Genomic DNA, 17,724 nt, shown 5'->3' on the forward strand with positions numbered 1-17,724 from the left:
TCTTTCGTCGCCAGGTGGAGGCAAGCCTGAAAATGCATTCAACCCCCTCTGCGAAAAAATTGCTCGCGTCGGGAGCGGTATCGATTTCGAGCACTTTTTTCCCGTACCGGGATTGAAATCGAAGCGACAAATACAACGTTTACCGAAAAAGTTTCAATTTTAATTCCTTTTACGTCCGAAATCGAATAATCGTGTGTATAAACAAAACCCAGCTGTGTCTGTCTGCTTGTCAAACGAGCAGATAAAATCCGAGCTACGTGGCAAAATTTTTACCAGGATCGTAGCGAGCATCGAGCAACAATTTGTACGCGGTATTTCGCTTACTCTTGCTTTTACGGCAAAAACATATGGGGTAAAAATTGCTGCAAATTAAACGCGGAGACCTTTTGGTTCTGTAGAAATTTTCAACGGGATTCATCGTGATCGAGCTATCGATCTCGATTTGGTTTCGAATCCTACACGAAGATAAGTAACGATCGGTGTTTATTATTTGCGATCGAGCAGAGAATCTTCGATTCCGGGGGGCGATGGTAAACGTTTCGTTTCTTCCAAGTTCTGGGGCAACGATGGCCCTCTTAAGGACAAAATAAAATTCCAATAAGAGTACGAATGCAACGACGAGTGTCTCGCGAATGACCCTGTACAGCATCGAGATTCGAACGAACATCGATGGTAATTAAAGACCGAACCAAGAGCGGTGGTTGTGCAAAGCAAAGAGTCGCACGGTCACAAAGGGATCCCCGGTGATTAATTAACGACGATAAATATTTTGCGAGTACGCAATCGCTCTCGAAAGGGTCAAAGGGTTTCGTCTCTATGGTAATTCAAGGGTGTCGCGGCTTTTGTCGTTACGCGTTTTTGTCCTACTCGGTGAACTTTCAAGGACGAGAAAGTGTTCTCGCGTTTTATCGCTGCGAGGAACCTTCGAGTTTCGAAGAGTCGTAATTCGAGTTATTATGTACCGGTCGTTTTCTTAAAAAGTCGTTTCGCTCGAATTACGTCGAAGTAGAAATCACGGGGCGCGCGAAAATATCACAAGAATCGCCATTTCGATCGAAATATATACTACTATATAGTATTTGATCGCTGGCTGCAATAAAAGCGTTTGAGATAGAAAAAATGTTGCGGATTAAAATATGAAATACTATCTTGAATATTTTTCGGAATAAAACAGTAAAACGTTGATCTTGAAAAAAAATTGAATCGCTCGTAACGTTATCAAAAAAATGGCATTAACGAAACCTGCACGAACGTTCTTCATTATCGGAGTACTCGCGTCCCACGATAAGAGTAAATAGCACGAAATACGCAATAAAACCACACCGTCCTACTTTTCTTCTCGTTTCAATCAATTCGGTTAGCCGTCCGTGCACGCAACCGACAATTTGCATCGGTTTCCATCCAGTTCCGAGGACACGAACTGTATCGATTCGAGGAATCGCTCGCGCGACGATGGAAACCCCGTCGCGATTGCAAACCGAGCATTACGTTCGCGCGTTCCAATTTCGAGGTAAACGGGGGAGTGCCTAAGATGCTCGAGCTTAATGGAATCGTTTGCGCGCGCTCGTTTCGTATGCTCTTTCCTTTTTCCTTTTTTTTTTTTTAACTCGTCGTCGCGATGAGAACCCTTTAGTATTGTTCGTCGCCGGCTCTAACAACGGCCACGCGAATTACAAGGGGAAAAGAGCGGTGAATTAACGTTTCACGGTTCGACGATTTCCACGGACTCGATAAACGCGGAAACGATTCCAACGGAGTGCTAGAAACCTGTGAGGGAGGAGGCAGGCGAACCCGACAGGGGGCTTAATCGGCTGTGAATCACGTCGGGGTTTTTAGTAACTTCGTGGCTCGATACGTCCCGTGACATCGTTGGCCAAAATATCGTCGCGCCGCTCGATCGGCGGAAAACCCAGCTATCGGACGACGAATCGATTTCTGTAAAAAATGAACCGCCATTTTGAAACGATTTTGTCAGTCGATTCGTATGTTTTCCACCCCCGGGGTGATTAACGGCCGTTGGATCGGGAACCGGTCACCGTGAATGTTATTAATTCGGAGCGCAAGTTGTAGTTGGACGGAATCCGATTGTTCGTTCCTTGATGCTCGCTTAAACGAATTTTCCAAAGTGAAACATTTTCCAGCGGGAGGGTTAATCTCGCGAAAAATACGACTTCTACGGCACCTACGCGCTAAGAGCTCATCTTCCCCTCGGCGTACAATTTAGTATAGGTATATAGTACCTAAGCCTCGGAACTCTTGCGCAATATTGAGAAACTACATCTAAATACGTTACAGTAGAGCCTTCGGTATCCTAATAACGAGATAAAGATAACGGAACACTCTTCCGGTATCGAACTTTGTTCGTTCGAAGAGAAAGCGAGAGAATCGAGAATTGGTTCACATATTCGAGGATCCTACGTCTTTGCAACGTTACGCGATTTATTTTCACGGGTACGAGAACGATTCGACGGATCCAGGACCAGCGTATTTTCCTCGTATTCTGCGAGCGGACAAGATGTTCCGAAATCTCGTCGAAACAGCTGACGAGGCGTCGTCGAGGAGGCGATTCAGGGTGGATTACGTAAACGGGGCGGGAAGGAAATGGGACGGAAGGGAGGAAAAATGGCGGATGGACCGGAGACCCGGAGAGGTCTATCGGATTAGCGCGGAAAGTTTGATAATTACTCGGTAAGCGGTCGAGGGAGGGGGCCGGGGGGAGAGCTGGTGACAGTCGCGGTCGGCAAAAGCAACTCATCGCCGACGAGAGGTCCGAAGAGGGAACGAGAGAGGAATACGATGGGAGACAGAAGCGAAAAGTAAGTTGGAGAGGAGGACAGGAAGGCGGGAAGACATAATTAGCAAGTTTAGCGCCGGTGGTCGGTTCTCGAATCTCGTTACCGCCGCTGTCGCTTTTCGTTCGAATATCGCCGCGAAGGCTGTCCGTGGTCAGGACCGGGTCACGAACGGAGAAAAAAACTGATAAGAAAAGGAAGAGGCTGGAAATTTGTCTAAGGAGCGACGACAGGGAAGTTACCGAGGATTCCGGAGCGGTTCCAGTAAATAAATATTGACGCGGCTCGGCTGAGGGGAGAGGAGCGACCCTCTCGCTCGCCGGAAGTGTGTTCGACGTCGCGATGACGGGGTGTCGAAGTCGAAGTCCTCGCCGAAGAAGGGATTTCAGTGAAGGACGACGAGATGGTCGATACGCCGGTTTACAGAAACGAGATGCTTCGAAACGTGTCTCGATACGAGAACGCCAGACAACCGTACAACGGATCCGCTCTAGCGAAAATGTAATATCGATCGCGAGTCGCAAATTACCGTTTCGTCGCGCGGACGATTTATTTTATTACCGGTGGAGTCGTAAACTCGACAGTTTGAAATTAGCGAGGCCAACATTTGGTCAGATATAACACGATTACATTTGCGATGTAACCAGGTCGTACGCAATAGGGTAGAGAAAAGTTAATATTGTCCAATAATACGGTAACCTCTCTCGATCTTTTTTCTATCGATCGCGTCACCACGCGAAGACGTTGTACGATGTTAATAATTGGAAAGTTCTCTACCGACGGTTACGCGAAAATCAGTCCTGTCAGGTCTATTGTAAAATTGATCGCAGGAAAATTCCGCGCGAGAGAGAGAATGGAAGCTGACTTACCTTGGTGAAGGTGAGAGTGGCTATCGGCGGCAGACGAGGTAGATTCGGATAATAGAAGCTTCCCGCGGGATGCGCAGGGTATCGTGACGTGATCCTGTAGGCGATTCCTTGGGGCTGGGTCGGCCAGTTGGCAGCCGTGAACGTGAACCCGTTATCCGTACCTCCGTCCAGTGGGTCCAACTGCGAAAAGAGACGAACAGAGGCGAGTCTTTCAATGGCCGAGCGGATTTTAATGAGATGGAGGATAGAGGCTGCGTTCCTCGTAAATGGGCCGTGACCTGTATACCCACCGATCGACGGTCTTCAAACCTTTTTGCGAGCGAAAATGCTGGCTGCTCGAACGAACGAGGGAGCATCACCCGCGGTCTTTCTCATCGTAGGGAAAAAATTTGTCTCTGTAACGAGGCCAGCTTTTTCAAAATACGAGCTCGAGGTACTTGGACGAATGGAATCGTTAGTGTTCGCGAATTTGAAAGCCTTTTCGAATACTCGGTGAAAAATATTAACCCTTTACGCTCGAGAGCCTGCCCTCGATCGCGATACGGAAAATTCAGAGACTAATGCGTAAAAAGTGTACAAAGCTATCGAAGAGAAAAAATAAGTAGGTTAAATAAAAGTATTGGTTACCTCGACGGTCACTGTGTCCACCCAGTTGCCCTCCACGCAGAGCTGAAAGGAATCAACCCCCACGAACCAGTCGGGACTCGGGTTGATACGCGCCATGACGCTGATCAGAGTATGATTGCCGTCTAAGAAGGCTCTCGCGATACTGGTACCCTCTCCTTGGGGCACGGGGGGTCCCGCGAACGAGTGAAGACTGCTAGGGGAATCCCCATCGGCATCGAGGCCGTCGGTTCTTCCGGTCTCCACGTAGAGTCTCGTGCCGCTGGACAACCTCTCGCCCAATCTGTACAGGGTGTAGGTGGAGTCGTGCGTTCGGCCTGCGAGGAAACGCAAGGAAGATTTCGTGAGTCTACAGTTTCCACGCGTCGATTCCACGAAGGAGAAAGAATCATTAGACGGTCGAACCATTTTTTGTTCAGAGCGGAAACCAAGCTTGTGGAGTTTACGTGGAACGAGTCGAGCAACGCCAGAGACCGTATTCACAGTTATCGATGGTCAAAGATTAGCGCTTTTCTCCGATGTGTGTACCCATCCGCGTTCCGTAAACACTGTTCTTAAGAAGACTGTCGCACAATCTCGGGATCACGGGGAGTTTCTTCGATTCCCATTTTAACGATTGCGCACCACCGTAAAAGCCTCGCGATTACGAGAGCACGCTTTTGATCAGCACGGAATTAATTAACGAACGATTCAACCGTGTTTTGGAAGCTATCCGCCGCATCGTTAATTCACCGGTTAACGTTAAATTGGACGCGATACGCGGTCCCGTTAACGCGGCGACGATGAATATTTTTTTTGAAATACGTCGGTCGGACTGCGGCCGACATCGAGGATCAGGCTAAACTGTTATAGGGATCGTTAGCGGGCCAACCCTTTGGCGAGATAGTGGAATTTACGGGAGACAGGGAATTTGTAGTCGATGAATGCAACGTGCGGGGAGGGGGTGAGCTTGGTGTTTCTGAAACTACCGTACGATATACCTACTCGTTGCATTCGGTATTTTCCGTGGCACAACGGGTTTCGATTATTCCGCGCGAGCCGATGTTTAACGAGACCGCGAAAAATCGTGCTCGCGTTTCTGTAGCAACCTGTAGAATTTTCGGGCCGTAAATTTCAAGAAGCGAGGGTTCAAAGGTCGCCGACGATCCGAGATTTCCCGTCTTCTCGTCTCGTCCCGGTCCGCATCGATCGCCGCTCCGCTCCGCTCCGCGCCGCGCAAATTCGTACCCGAGACGCGGACCGAAATAAGATAAGAACATATCGTAAAGCATAATAAAATATAAAGCCGGCGCTCGGTACTCGCGGCACGTACGTAGCTTCTTCTCCCGCGGAACTCGTGCGCGAAAACAGGAAGACGTTTCTCATCTCGGGGCGGGGCCTCGGGTCATGAACAGGTAGAAGTTTGCGTTTTATCCGCAAGATTCGACAACGCGGGAATAAGCGATAACGTTCTCGGGATTCTGGGGAGAACGCGTTTCCCACTTTCCACTGGAGAGGGAGGGGGATAGAATATATTTCAGGGGGAATTTAACGTCGCGTTTCTCGCCAACGATCGCTAAACGTCTCTCTCGCGAAGACGAGGCGAAAAAGTATTCCTTGGACCATATTCCAGACGCCAGTCCGAACAAATGGTCCGCGTAACGTGCCGGAAATAAGGCCGCGCGCGCGGAGCGTCGTTTGTCTCCGAGAGAGCTGATTTCGCGTTTGCTTACGCGCCGTAACGACTTCGACGAATTATTAGCATTATTTACGGTGGGAATCTTTGGCGTAATTATGCGAGTCAGAGGTACGAATACGAGATAAAGTCCAAGGAAGAAAAGTTGCACTTTGCCGCAATCAGGACGATAAATTGGATATAGCGGGCCTTGGACGTCGATTTGTTTGCGGGGAATTCGTTACAGACGGAAAGAATGTCGTTCGATCGATCATGTTAAATTTGCCGCGCAACGGTGCCTATTCGTTTAGTTCGCGATCGTGGTACAAGAGTAACAGCTTCGAATCTGTACGCAGTATTTATCGATCGATTGGACGTTCCTTTTAATATTTATACTCCATTAACCCGTATCCCTTGGCTTCTGCCTACGATCGGAAGAGGATTCGAGAACACTTGATAAAATACACAGCGCATTGTTGCGTTTTTAATGATGCCCAGTAGGAGCTAACGCGGACACGAGATTAAAGTTACTTCGCGTTCGCTCGAAACGATCAACCGGTTGCATCGACACTTCCGCGAATAAAGGTCGATCGATCCGTTCGTCGCTGACCGGGGTAAAAATTGCAGAACGCCTCGATTGTTTTGCACGACGCGTTCGCTGTTAAAATAAAACCGGCCCGTTTACACGGGGGAGAGGTGTCGTCTCCTGTCGACCCGGATCACCGATTCTCGCCTCGTTTTTCCAACGTTTTCCACTTTTTCCCGCACCCTTACCCTTCGTCGAAGATTCGAAGGTGGTCTCGCGTTGCCGACCTCGTGAAGCCACGTGTTAATGAGATTTCTGCTGTACTTCAAATATCAGACGCTGGTAGCAGGATCACAGAACGATAAAGGAGCTCGTCTATCGACAACCGAGAGAGAAGGGGAATAGTTTGCAAGCTAGATAGAGAAAAAATTCCCACCAAATTGCAGCCGAAAGGAATAAATGTCAATTTAACGCATTTACGAGGCAGGAATGTGAATTTTTGGAGATGCATTACGTAGCAGAGGACTGTGGCTGCATTAAAGGATACTTTTGCCAAGGATTTTTATCGAGATTAATTAGTTATTAACATTTTTCCGACGCTTTTGGTGATCGAGAGAATCGATCCCTTTATCGACTTTCCCCCCTGATTATTGAATAATTTCTACTTACATTCGTTAGAAGAAATTGCTAGCGATATTCATAAACAAGTTTAACAATGATTTGTTACGCGATTAATTAGTTATCATCGATTTTTCGTGGTAATGATTCTTCTCGTATTTACGAAACCTATGGGTTTCGATATAATATAGGGTCGGTAACTCTTACGTCAGTATTACTACCACCACGAGTAGTTTACTTTTTCTACTACCAGAGGGCGACCCTTGCGTCAACATTACCGATTTCAGACTCTGGTAGCAGGATCACAGAATGATAGAAGAGGTAGTCCATCGACGACAGAGAGAGAGGGGAACAGTGTGCGAGAAGGATGGAGAATAATTTACTACAAAATGGCGCGACAAGGAAAAAATGTTAATTTAGCAGTATCTGAGGTAAAATTGTGAACTTTTAGAGATGCATTACGTAGACAAAGTCCCCGGTTATATTCAAGAACCATTTTGGCAACGATTTTTATCGAGATTAATTATTAACATTTTTCTGATGCTTTTGTATTACCGACGCTTGTGGTAATTAAGAGCATCGATCCCTTTATCGACCTTCGCCCTTGATTATTGAATAATTTGTACCTACATTCATTAGAAGAAATTGCTAGCAATATTCAGAAACAAGTTTAACAATGATTTGTTACGTGATTAATTAGTTATCATCGATTCTTCGTGGTATGATTCTTCTCGTATTTACAAAACCTATGGGTTTCGATATAATATAGGGTCGGTAACACTTACGTCAGCATTACTACCACCACGAGTAGTTTATTTTTTCTGCTACCAGAGGGCGACCCCTACGTCAACATTACCGATTTCAGGCTCTGGTAGCAGGGTCACAGAATGTTAAAGGAGGTCGTCTATCGAAAACAGAGAAATGGAGGGGAGCATTTTGCCACGTGGAGAGGGAATATTTCGCGACGAAAGGAAAACATGTTAATTTAACAAATTTACACAGCAAAAATGTGAACTTTTAGAGTTGCATTATATATCAGGGACTTGTGGATACATTCAAGGATTGAATTGACAAAGATTTGCATCGGAATTAATTAGTTATAAACATTTTTCGGAGGTAATCGTACTGACGACGGTTGCGGTGATCGAGAGAATCGATATTTATCTCGACCTCCGTCCCGATATCTGTACAATTTCTACACGCATCGCGTAAGAGACATTCGTAGCAAGATTCAAGTATCGCTTTTGAACTTATTTTTAACAACATTAATTAGTTAAGCAGACTTGAAGGAAATTGTTCTGTCGCCGACGCTTGTGGTGATCGAGAGAATCGATATTCTTCTCGATTCGTTGCACTAACAACTGCATAATTTGGACTTGCATTGTTTAGGAGAAACACTACCCAACATTCAAGAACAATTTGGACAATGACTTTTGCGACATTAATAAGTTATCAACAATTTCCGGAGGTAATAATTTTTTTCGTGCTTCTGTTTCGAAATAATACAGGGTTAGTACCCCTATTTTCTTGTCGTCTGGTGCCGACCTCTGGTAGCAGAAAAATAAACTATTCGTGATGGTGATAATTTTGATTTCTGTAGTCCAAATATTAAGCGTTGGTAGCAGGATCACAGAATGTTAAAGGAGGTCGTCTATCGAAAACAGAAAAATGGAGGGGTGTATTTTGCGTCGTGGAGAGGGAATATTTCGCGACGAAAGGAAGAAATGTTAATTTAACAAATTTACACTGCAAAAATGTAAACTTTTAGAGTTGCGTTATATATCTGGTACTCGTGGCTACATTCAAGGACCGAATTGGCAAAGATTTTCGTCGAAATCAATTAGTTATAAACAATTTTCGGAAGCAATCGTACTGACGACGGTTACGGTGATCGGGAGAATCGATATTTATCTCGACCTCCGTCCCGATATCTGTACAATTTCTACACGCAACGCGTAAGAGACATTCGTAGTAAGATTCAAGTATCACTTTTGCACTTATTTTTAACAACATTAATTAGTTAAGCAGACTTCAAGGAAAATGTTGTATCGCCGACGCTTGCGGTGATCGAGAGAATCGATATTCTTCTCGATTCTTTGCACTAACAGCTGCATAATTTGGACTTGCATTGTTTAGGAAAAACACTACTCAATATTCAAGAACAATTTGGACAATGACTTTTGCGACATTAATGAGTTATCAACAATTTCCAGAGGTAATAATTCTTTTCGTGCTTCTGTTTTGAAATAATACAGGGTTAGTACCCCCGTTTTCTTCTCGTCCGGTGCCGACCTCTGGTGGCAGGAAAATAAACTATTCGTGACGGTGATAATTTTGATTTCTGTAGTCCAAAAATCAAGCGTTGGTAGCAGGATCACAGAATGTTAAAGGAGGTCGTCTATCGAAAACAGAGAAATGGAGGGGTGCATTTTGCGACGTGGAGAGGGAATATTTCGCGACGAAAGGAAAAAATGTTAATTTAACAAATTTACACAGTAAAAATGTGAACTTTTAGAGTTGCATTATATATCTGGTACTCGTTGCTACATTCAAGGACCGAATTGGCAAAGATTTTCGTCGAAATCAATTAGTTATAAACATTTTTTGGAGGCAATCGTACTGACGACGCTTGCGGTGATCGAGGGAATCGATATTCTTCTCGATTCTTCGCACTAACGGCTGTATAATCTCGACTTGCATTCGAGAAAATTGCAAAGAAGATTCGAGGAGAATGTGACACCCCTCCACCGGGGGACGAACCGTGATAATTGTGGGTTGGAAAGACGAAGAGCTCCGTTTACGACTACCGCGACACGATTTCGCCCGCGACGGATTTCTCTTCCGCCTAATTAATGCCGAAAAGAGCTTCGCGAGCAGCGTGCTCCAGTTTGAGAGACCCTGGCACGAACCTATTAAAGCTCGTAGACACACGTATAATCGACGACGTAAACGTTATTCAAATGGACCCGTTGTACACCGCCGAGCATTGCGATTCAGGATCACAGGGCCGGCATTAAAATTCATGAGCGCTCGGCTCGCGCGTAATTTCGTTTTTATTCCCTCGTACGCATTAATACGGAACCTCGGAGACCTTGGACTCCAAGTGTCTTCCTTGGACGAGGGGGTTAGGCTTTTCGCGGGCGTTTTCCTCCTACGTAGATCGTAGAGTGTCGAACTTTCGATTTGTCAATCTGCTCGGACGAAACGTCAACCCGGTAAGGTTTCTACGTTCGGAGGGGATGAAAATTCGCTTTTCAAAGGAACGGAACGGACTTTTCTACTCTCTCGCTGTTGAGTCTTGTTCCCCGCGGCGGGAACTTTGCGATTTAAGCGTATTGCGTTATCACGATCTAGTGTATATAGTTAGACCGAGTGTAAAGATACGAGTAACTTGTTCACGTATACGTTTGTCGAGACAAAGTAAGATGTTTCACGTAACAAAAAGGAAACCATTTGCTACCCCTTCGGGAACATGGGTCTAAGAAAAAGTTAACGCTCGTTACGAGTCCGTGTCGATAGAAGAGTCACGCTTCCGGTGATCAAATAGAAATATTCAATAACTGCTGCGGGGAAATTGGTTAATGGACATTATTAGTGGCATGCGAATACTTGTTCGAATATTCATCGATCCGGTTGTTTGTTTCGACGATAACGTATGCACGCTCGGAGAAATCGATCGCTCTGGTTGCGATTTAAATTCCAGGGGGGCCGGGTTCGGGGTCGGGGTCGGGTTCGGAGTTGGGCGCATACGCGTACATTTTTTTCGGCGAGATGGTTGTTCGTTAGCGACGTATCCCGTTTCCGCGCGTGTCGCTGAATTTTATTACATCGCTAGAGAAAAACAGATACCCCGTTTATTCCATGGTTCATAAATTTCCGATTATTTCCCCTTCCCGTTGCATCGCCGCTTCATTGTTCGCGGCTGTCCCCCTCTTGCTACGGTTGCACCGATGAAAACGATTACGTGGTTTGTTTTATTCCGTGTTTTGTTATTTTTACACTCGAGCCGAGTTCGTCCCTGTGCAAAACAAAAAAGAAATATCGTTTATCCAGGAGAGCGTGTGTGTGGGTAGGGGGAGGGGGCGAGAAGGACGAATCCGCAGCGTCGACACCCCGCTCGGATTGTTCCATTAATTAGATTAATTAATATAGCGCTCTGCCAACGGTCCCAACAAGTATTTTTCACTCCTTGTTTCTTCCTCGATTCTTCTCGGCTCGACTATGACAGGATCTCAACGGGAACGACGTTGCGTTTCATTTCGAAAACTATTGTTCGCGGCGAGTAATTCCGTCGTGACCCGACTCAAAATCCGCCGTTACATCCGTTTCACTTTGACGTCCAGAATTTCAGTCGTCTAAATGCTTCCACCCGTTTTTGATCTTTTAGCGCGTTAAACGTTGACCCCGTTCCGTTTATCTTTTGTTTACGCCGCGCGATACCGTCAACTCGAACGTTACATCGCGAATTGTAAGTAAAAAATTGGAGGAAACGTTACAAAGGCGATGTAAAACCGTCCTAGAAATTTTGCTACGAAAGTCGCGTTCAGTAAAGCTGAAAGATACTTCGTTAATACGGCACGATATATTATTTCTCGCGTGTTGGATCGTCGGTCATCGGTGCAGCAGGCAAGCAGGCAAGCAGGCAGATTTATTTTCGGTTCCCTCGATCTCGGTTTCGCGATTGCCACATATTCGCGGAAAGTCTCGCACATTACCAGGAAATGCTGGTTAATTCACCCAGCCGTTCGATCGATCCATGGAACTTTCATTGGATCACGGGCCAAATCGCTGATCACGACCGTACCCCCGCGCATAATTCACGAAAGAGGGTTTGGGAAAAGGGTCGCGGCCCCAAGAAGTAAATAGGAGATTCGATTAAGCTCCCCTTGGAGTGTCCGTGTTCGAAAAGGAACCGCGGTGTGTACCAGCTTGGGCTCGAGCTCGGTTTTTCGTTCTAAATCCATCGGGGCTGGGAACCGAGCGTGCCAAGAACAAAGCTGCTTTCACACCATTGGCCCGCAGGAATTCCACTAGCCTCGATCTGGTCCGGGACAATGAGCGTCCTCGACAATACGGAGGACCTTTTTAATTAGTAGCCGTGCTCCCGGTGTGCGCCGGTGAATCGGTCCGTGGCCTTTCGCTTTCATTCGGCTTCGATATCGAGAACGCCGGAACAACAGAACTCGCCCTGACAAATCGTCCAGGGGAGGACTTTCGAGGGCGGAACCATTTGTCTTCGACCGAATCAGGCCGTCTGCCAATGGCTGCTACGACGATTATGCATTCTGGCTCCACGCGGTAAAGAAATCCCTACGTCTTCCGCGAGGTGGTATTAACCAGATTCGTCTTAACTTATGCGCAAATTTCTACGAAAAATTTTAAGCGCGACAGATGCAACATTCGCGAAATATACGTAGGAGTCGACTACTCCTGTACACTTTGTCGCGAAGCGGAGGATCGCTGGAACTCGGTGTCCGACTACGAACGTTCCCATTCTACTGCGCCTTGTTACGTTGCATCGTGGCAAGTTTAGACCGTCTTAACGCAAATCCAAAGACAACACGTACGAAACGATAAAGGTCCAAGGAGACCCAGAAGCGCGAACAAGATATTGCACGAGCTTCGTAAACTTTCAGAGCCACGTTTTCGAAATAGGAATAACGAGTGATCGGGCGCCCCGAGTAACCAAATTAAGTTGCAATTTTTCAAAGTCGAGGGAGCTAGCAGCTTTCGTCGATGGAAGCCTGATTTTCCGATCGAGCGAGTCGGATGCGTTCCGGGAATGAGAGATTTCCATGCGGAAAGCTCCGCGGAGGGAATCGAGGGGGGAAAAAATAAACGTTCGAACAACCCGGGCGACGAAGTCGTCGAAAACTGGAACGCGTCCTCCTCCTCTCGCGACGATTCGACAAATTCCGCTCAGGTTTTACGAATAGCTCCGACGAAGTCGCGTCCGTTGTAGGTACGCTCGAGAAAGTCCTGAAACTAACTTCGACCCCGCGATATCCCGTACGCGGAGGGAAACTCTGCCTCATCCAGGCCTCGGTTACCATCAAACCCTCTTCTCCTCCTCTCGATTCGAGACGACGTCTTTGAGGAACTTAATGGACCTCCGCGGGACTCCCTCTGTTCTGGCAGCGATGCCAAACTATCGAGTAACACCGACAAATCCGCTCGCACGTGCAGCCACGCGTTCGATCGCTGATCCTCCCTCTCTTCACCGCCGATTGTTAGCGAAATTCACCGAGAAGTGCACCTCTTAAATAATCAACGAGTTTCAGACTCGGAGGCGTGCCTGGGTAATCGATACCCCGCACTTTGCACGCGGAGAGTGATTAGAAACCGGTCTCGCGATTCTGTAATCCTTGGGAAGGTTCAAGGTGTCGAAACAAGGTCGAGAATCGAATTGTTTTCGGAGTGGCCCAGGAGCGCATACGGTGCAAAAAATGGAAAGTAAATATTTATCACGATTCTTCTGGTGGACTCGTTAGCTATTCCGTCGTCGTATGTTTCGTAAAAGGAGAATGTACGCTCCAAATCCTGCACATACGTGCAGGGAAAGGTAGTTTTCCGAACACAGGCAATTTACAAATTCGAATAAATCGCTTCCGAATGAAATGGCTATGGCTGATAAATGGGTTGCAAATTATACTATGTTCGGTACCTCTTGATGTCAATTCCATTCAAGGTGTTAATTTCTACTCACCCGTAGATAATTTAAACGTACGAAACGCTGTCCCGAGATATCGTTAGGTTAGAAAGTAATTTTCCGAAAGATTCTCGCAAGAAGAGGCTAATCGAGTACCGAAGAAAGAGGGAGAGGGACGATTAAACGGATAGGAAGATCGAGGGGAAACGCGATCGTGTATCGCCCAGAATCAGCCACAGATGGAGTTTCGCCGTGGCAAAAGGAAAGTTCAAAGACGCGTATGGCAAAGTCCCAACCAGCTACAGCGGGGAATCTCCGTAGCCGGTGATCCAACTCGATGGAACTTTCCTAACAAGTCGGTCTTAACTCGGTGCAACCGCGAGCCGTCCGTGTACCACGTGCAACTGCACTTCCATGTGCATCTTGCCGCGTCTCAGAGCTGGCAGCAGTCGCTCGAGAACGCGAGGAGGCGAGACGTGTACCCAGAAAGTGGATAACCCAATTTTCCTCGGGTTCCCTGTGCCGGCTGTGTTGCCAACGACGTTGCTGTTTCGCGCGCATGCTGCACCAGGATCCCTGGTCGTTGACCTTTTCTTGTTTTGACGCCGGATTTCGGCAACGATCCCCGCGAAACATTCCCCCCACGTGGATCGTGAACATTTCAGAGCGAGAGGACGCAACGATCTGCGGTACTCTTTCCGAACGAATAATTTGGTAGTCTTTGAAACCAAGAGCTACCGAATAAACAATTTTATCACAGGTTTCTAGAACACCGAAAATTATAATTAAGTCAGTTTCGAGACCACCCGATCCTGAATTTATGATACAGTCTAAATTCAAACAACCCTGGAACGACGCAGTGGATCAGGACCAGTCGTGGTCAGACACCGAGCGATCCAATGTAGCAATGTTCGGAGTCGCGCGAAACCGTTTTAAGATCCTCCGAAGCTAGATTCGCGATACACTCGTTGATACGCGCTACTTTTAAGGTCGAACATCGTAAGAGTGGCGGTACAATTTTCCATTACCGTGCTCCGACGTAGATCCACGACAGATGGAACGAACAGTTCGAAGAACAAGACTAGGCGGGTACGACTGCAAATATTTATACATTCCAACCAGAGGGAAATCGGAATACGTAACAAGACCGGGGAAACTAATGGCGAGGACAAGATGCGGGAATCTCCAGGGAGAAGAGGAAAGGAAAAGATTGTGCGAGGAAAATCGAGGAACTTGAGAGCGTATGTGGGAAGGCATCGAGACGAAAAGTTACCAGGTAACCGGGTAAGGGAGGAGAACAATAAAGAAATAATAAAATAGTTAGAAAGGGGGACAGATGGTGTAAATTTTAAGAGAAAAGAAACCCAGGATACAGTTGTTGAAATAATCTACCAGAAATGTTAGGAATTCGTGGAAGAACACGAACGAGAAGTGACAATTACGCGCTGTTTTCAAGGATCGAGTAATGCCGATTCAACAATTCGCCTCGCGACGAGAGGATTTTCTGCCTAGAAAATCAAGAGGATCCAGGTTGTCTTTCGTCGAGCACGGCGAAGGGATTAGAGGGTCGTCGTCGAGGGAGGAAATGAAAATTCACTTGGCCAGATTCCACGGGAAACGAGCGATTATTGGGCAAGTAACCGAACGGTGCGTCGCAGGGAGCAGAGGACCGTTGGATTTCCTGAAGCTGACGGGGGACGCACGAGATATAATTGGTTTACTAATGAATTTATCGGAAGCGGCAATTAGTTTGCATCGAACCGCCCCGATCGATATCGGTCGCGAACGAGAAAGAAACTTGGACACGTGCAGGGAACGTTGATCGCAAATATTTGCAATCTATCGGTTAGGTCCAATTCGGTGGCTTCGAGTGGCGTCTCTTTGAAATTTGAATTTAATTGCAAGTTTTCGAAAATCGGTGGAAGGTTTCTCCATCAAAATTGCTTCAATATCGGAGATTGTCTTTGATCTTGAGAATTTTAAAAAGGGGTACATTGCGCGCAGAGAAGTCTAAATGGAAATAATTTTTCCGCGACCGATTGCTCGAAAATGCAACTCGATCTCGATGGACGAGGACTCACCGTGTATTTTTCCCCGCTTCTTCGTTTCACTCGACTCGAAGTGAGCAAAGCAGCGCCTCCTTTTCATTCGTCACAGCGAATTAGTTACGCGCTGCTTTCTACGACGTCGACGAAGTAAAACGAGCATCGACGCGAGCTCTCCTTTCATCGACCCTCGGGAAAAAGGGCAAAGTTTCATTGGCCGTATAACATCAGCGATACGGTTGGTGCGAGATATTCCTGCGCAGTCTGTGCTAACCGTATTAAATAAACCGGTTGCCTGTATTTCACCGTTGAAAATCCGCCCGCAGCGAGCGAGAGAGGACGCGGAGGGCCCATTTTTAACCTGTTGAAGTGCATCACTATCCATTATGCTATTCGGTACAATGGATCCACGGCTCGACGTATTTTTCGCGACTTTTCCATTTCCGCGGAGTTATCGGTCGCGCGAGTTATAGTTTCTGCTCGTTTCACCGTTGCTTTCCGCTATTATTACGCTTCAAGACTCGTAAATGAGACGAAGATTCAGAGGTAAACGGAACCATGGGGAGAGAAATTTTGGGTACAGTGGGAGTTGCTTTGCTAAATCCCTAATCTTGTTCCGTAGGGAATAGGATAGTATTCCTGATCACCGTTGCATCGTGGCTACCATTTTTCAGGCCCCAAATGCGTGCCAGTTACATCGGCGACGGTCGTTTGACTCGTCTTTCGACGAGAAATCGAAAATTTCATGGAAGATTTGCTGGGAAACGTGGAAGAGACACGGTTGCCTCTTGGCATCTTTTCTAGGTGGATGCACCGTGTTATCACAAAGGACGCTCTCGATATCGCGTTACAATTTCCGCTGGGAGGGCTCCATGTAAAAGATCCATTATTATCAAACGCAGAACGTAAACGTTGTTCATATTCTCCGCAGACACCGAAGGAGTCTAAGGTCTCTTTGTTATCGCGAGAATATTAAATTCGTCGATGTTTGTTCGCAAAGGAGACGCGTTTACTTGAGCGTTTCTCACGCCGAGTAATTGTTAATTCTAACCATCGTGGATTGGTTGCGCCGACTAATCGACGCTAGAATCGTTAACGGTTTTGGATCTCGCTTTTGGGTTAAAGAACCCAAAGCGACGAAATTATTTCTTTCTCGAGCAGGCACTCGAGGAACTTTCTCGCGGGCCCCTACGCGTCCATGAATTACCGAAAGACCGAGCACTTTCGTTCAACGGGAACTTACCGCGGATTTAATATCGTCCCCTCGCTCGGAGACTGTCGGTGATTCGCTCGATAGTTAATTAGCGATAACGGGGCGCCGGGGATTCCTTACCGGCCCTGGAATTCTCTTTCAGCGTCCTGGTGTACAAACTCGAACGGAGAGGACGTCGATTTCCTTGCGACTGACACGCTCTTATCGAGGTAGCAAGTTCGGCTGCGTTATCGCGACCGAAAGTCGAACATCGATCGGCGACTGTTACTTTCTAGGGGGGAAATGGAACGAAGAAATTTCTCTCGATTTCGATACCACGGAAAATAACAACCAGTGTGCATCGTAACGATAATAATTTTTACAAAATGATGAGTTTCCAGGCAGCGAAGCAATTGAAAGGTTCCTCTCGAGCGAGGTGTCCGTTTCAGCGACGCCTCGGCTCGTTAATTGGACGTTAAGCGAATCCGCCCAGCTGTCTTTCGCGCGTCCGCGTAATTTACGGGTCCCAAGTCCGTAAATATTTCGCCTCATTAGCGGTCCAGCCGGTTAATTGACCGAAATCGAGCGTATTTTTCGAAAATACGAAAATCAGTGGGAAAATAGACAACTTTTCGAGATGCTCTTACCATCGATCCACGGATATTCACGGTTCTTTTTTGAATCTAAAAATATACACGCACACGTATGCATATTTAACCGCACGATGGAAAAATAAATCTTTTCGGATCTTCGAA

General features: G+C 46.7%; 1 protein-coding gene across 3 annotated transcripts in view; it reads right to left on the minus strand.

The window, feature by feature from the left end:
• Nucleotides 1-17,724, minus strand: part of LOC143145799 (spondin-1) — a 175,156-nt gene that overhangs the window by 39,595 nt on the left and 117,837 nt on the right. For all 3 annotated transcript variants that reach the window (XM_076309533.1, XM_076309532.1, XM_076309531.1), the window contains 2 exons: nucleotides 4,289-4,602; nucleotides 3,662-3,841 (listed from right to left, as the gene is read on the minus strand). In XM_076309533.1, the coding sequence (XP_076165648.1) occupies nucleotides 3,662-3,841; nucleotides 4,289-4,602 (494 nt within the window). The remainder of the gene's footprint in view (nucleotides 1-3,661; nucleotides 3,842-4,288; nucleotides 4,603-17,724) is intronic.

The sequence above is a fragment of the Ptiloglossa arizonensis genome, chromosome 4 (genome assembly GCF_051014685.1).
Source record: "Ptiloglossa arizonensis isolate GNS036 chromosome 4, iyPtiAriz1_principal, whole genome shotgun sequence".
Classification (NCBI taxonomy): domain Eukaryota; kingdom Metazoa; phylum Arthropoda; class Insecta; order Hymenoptera; family Colletidae; genus Ptiloglossa; species Ptiloglossa arizonensis.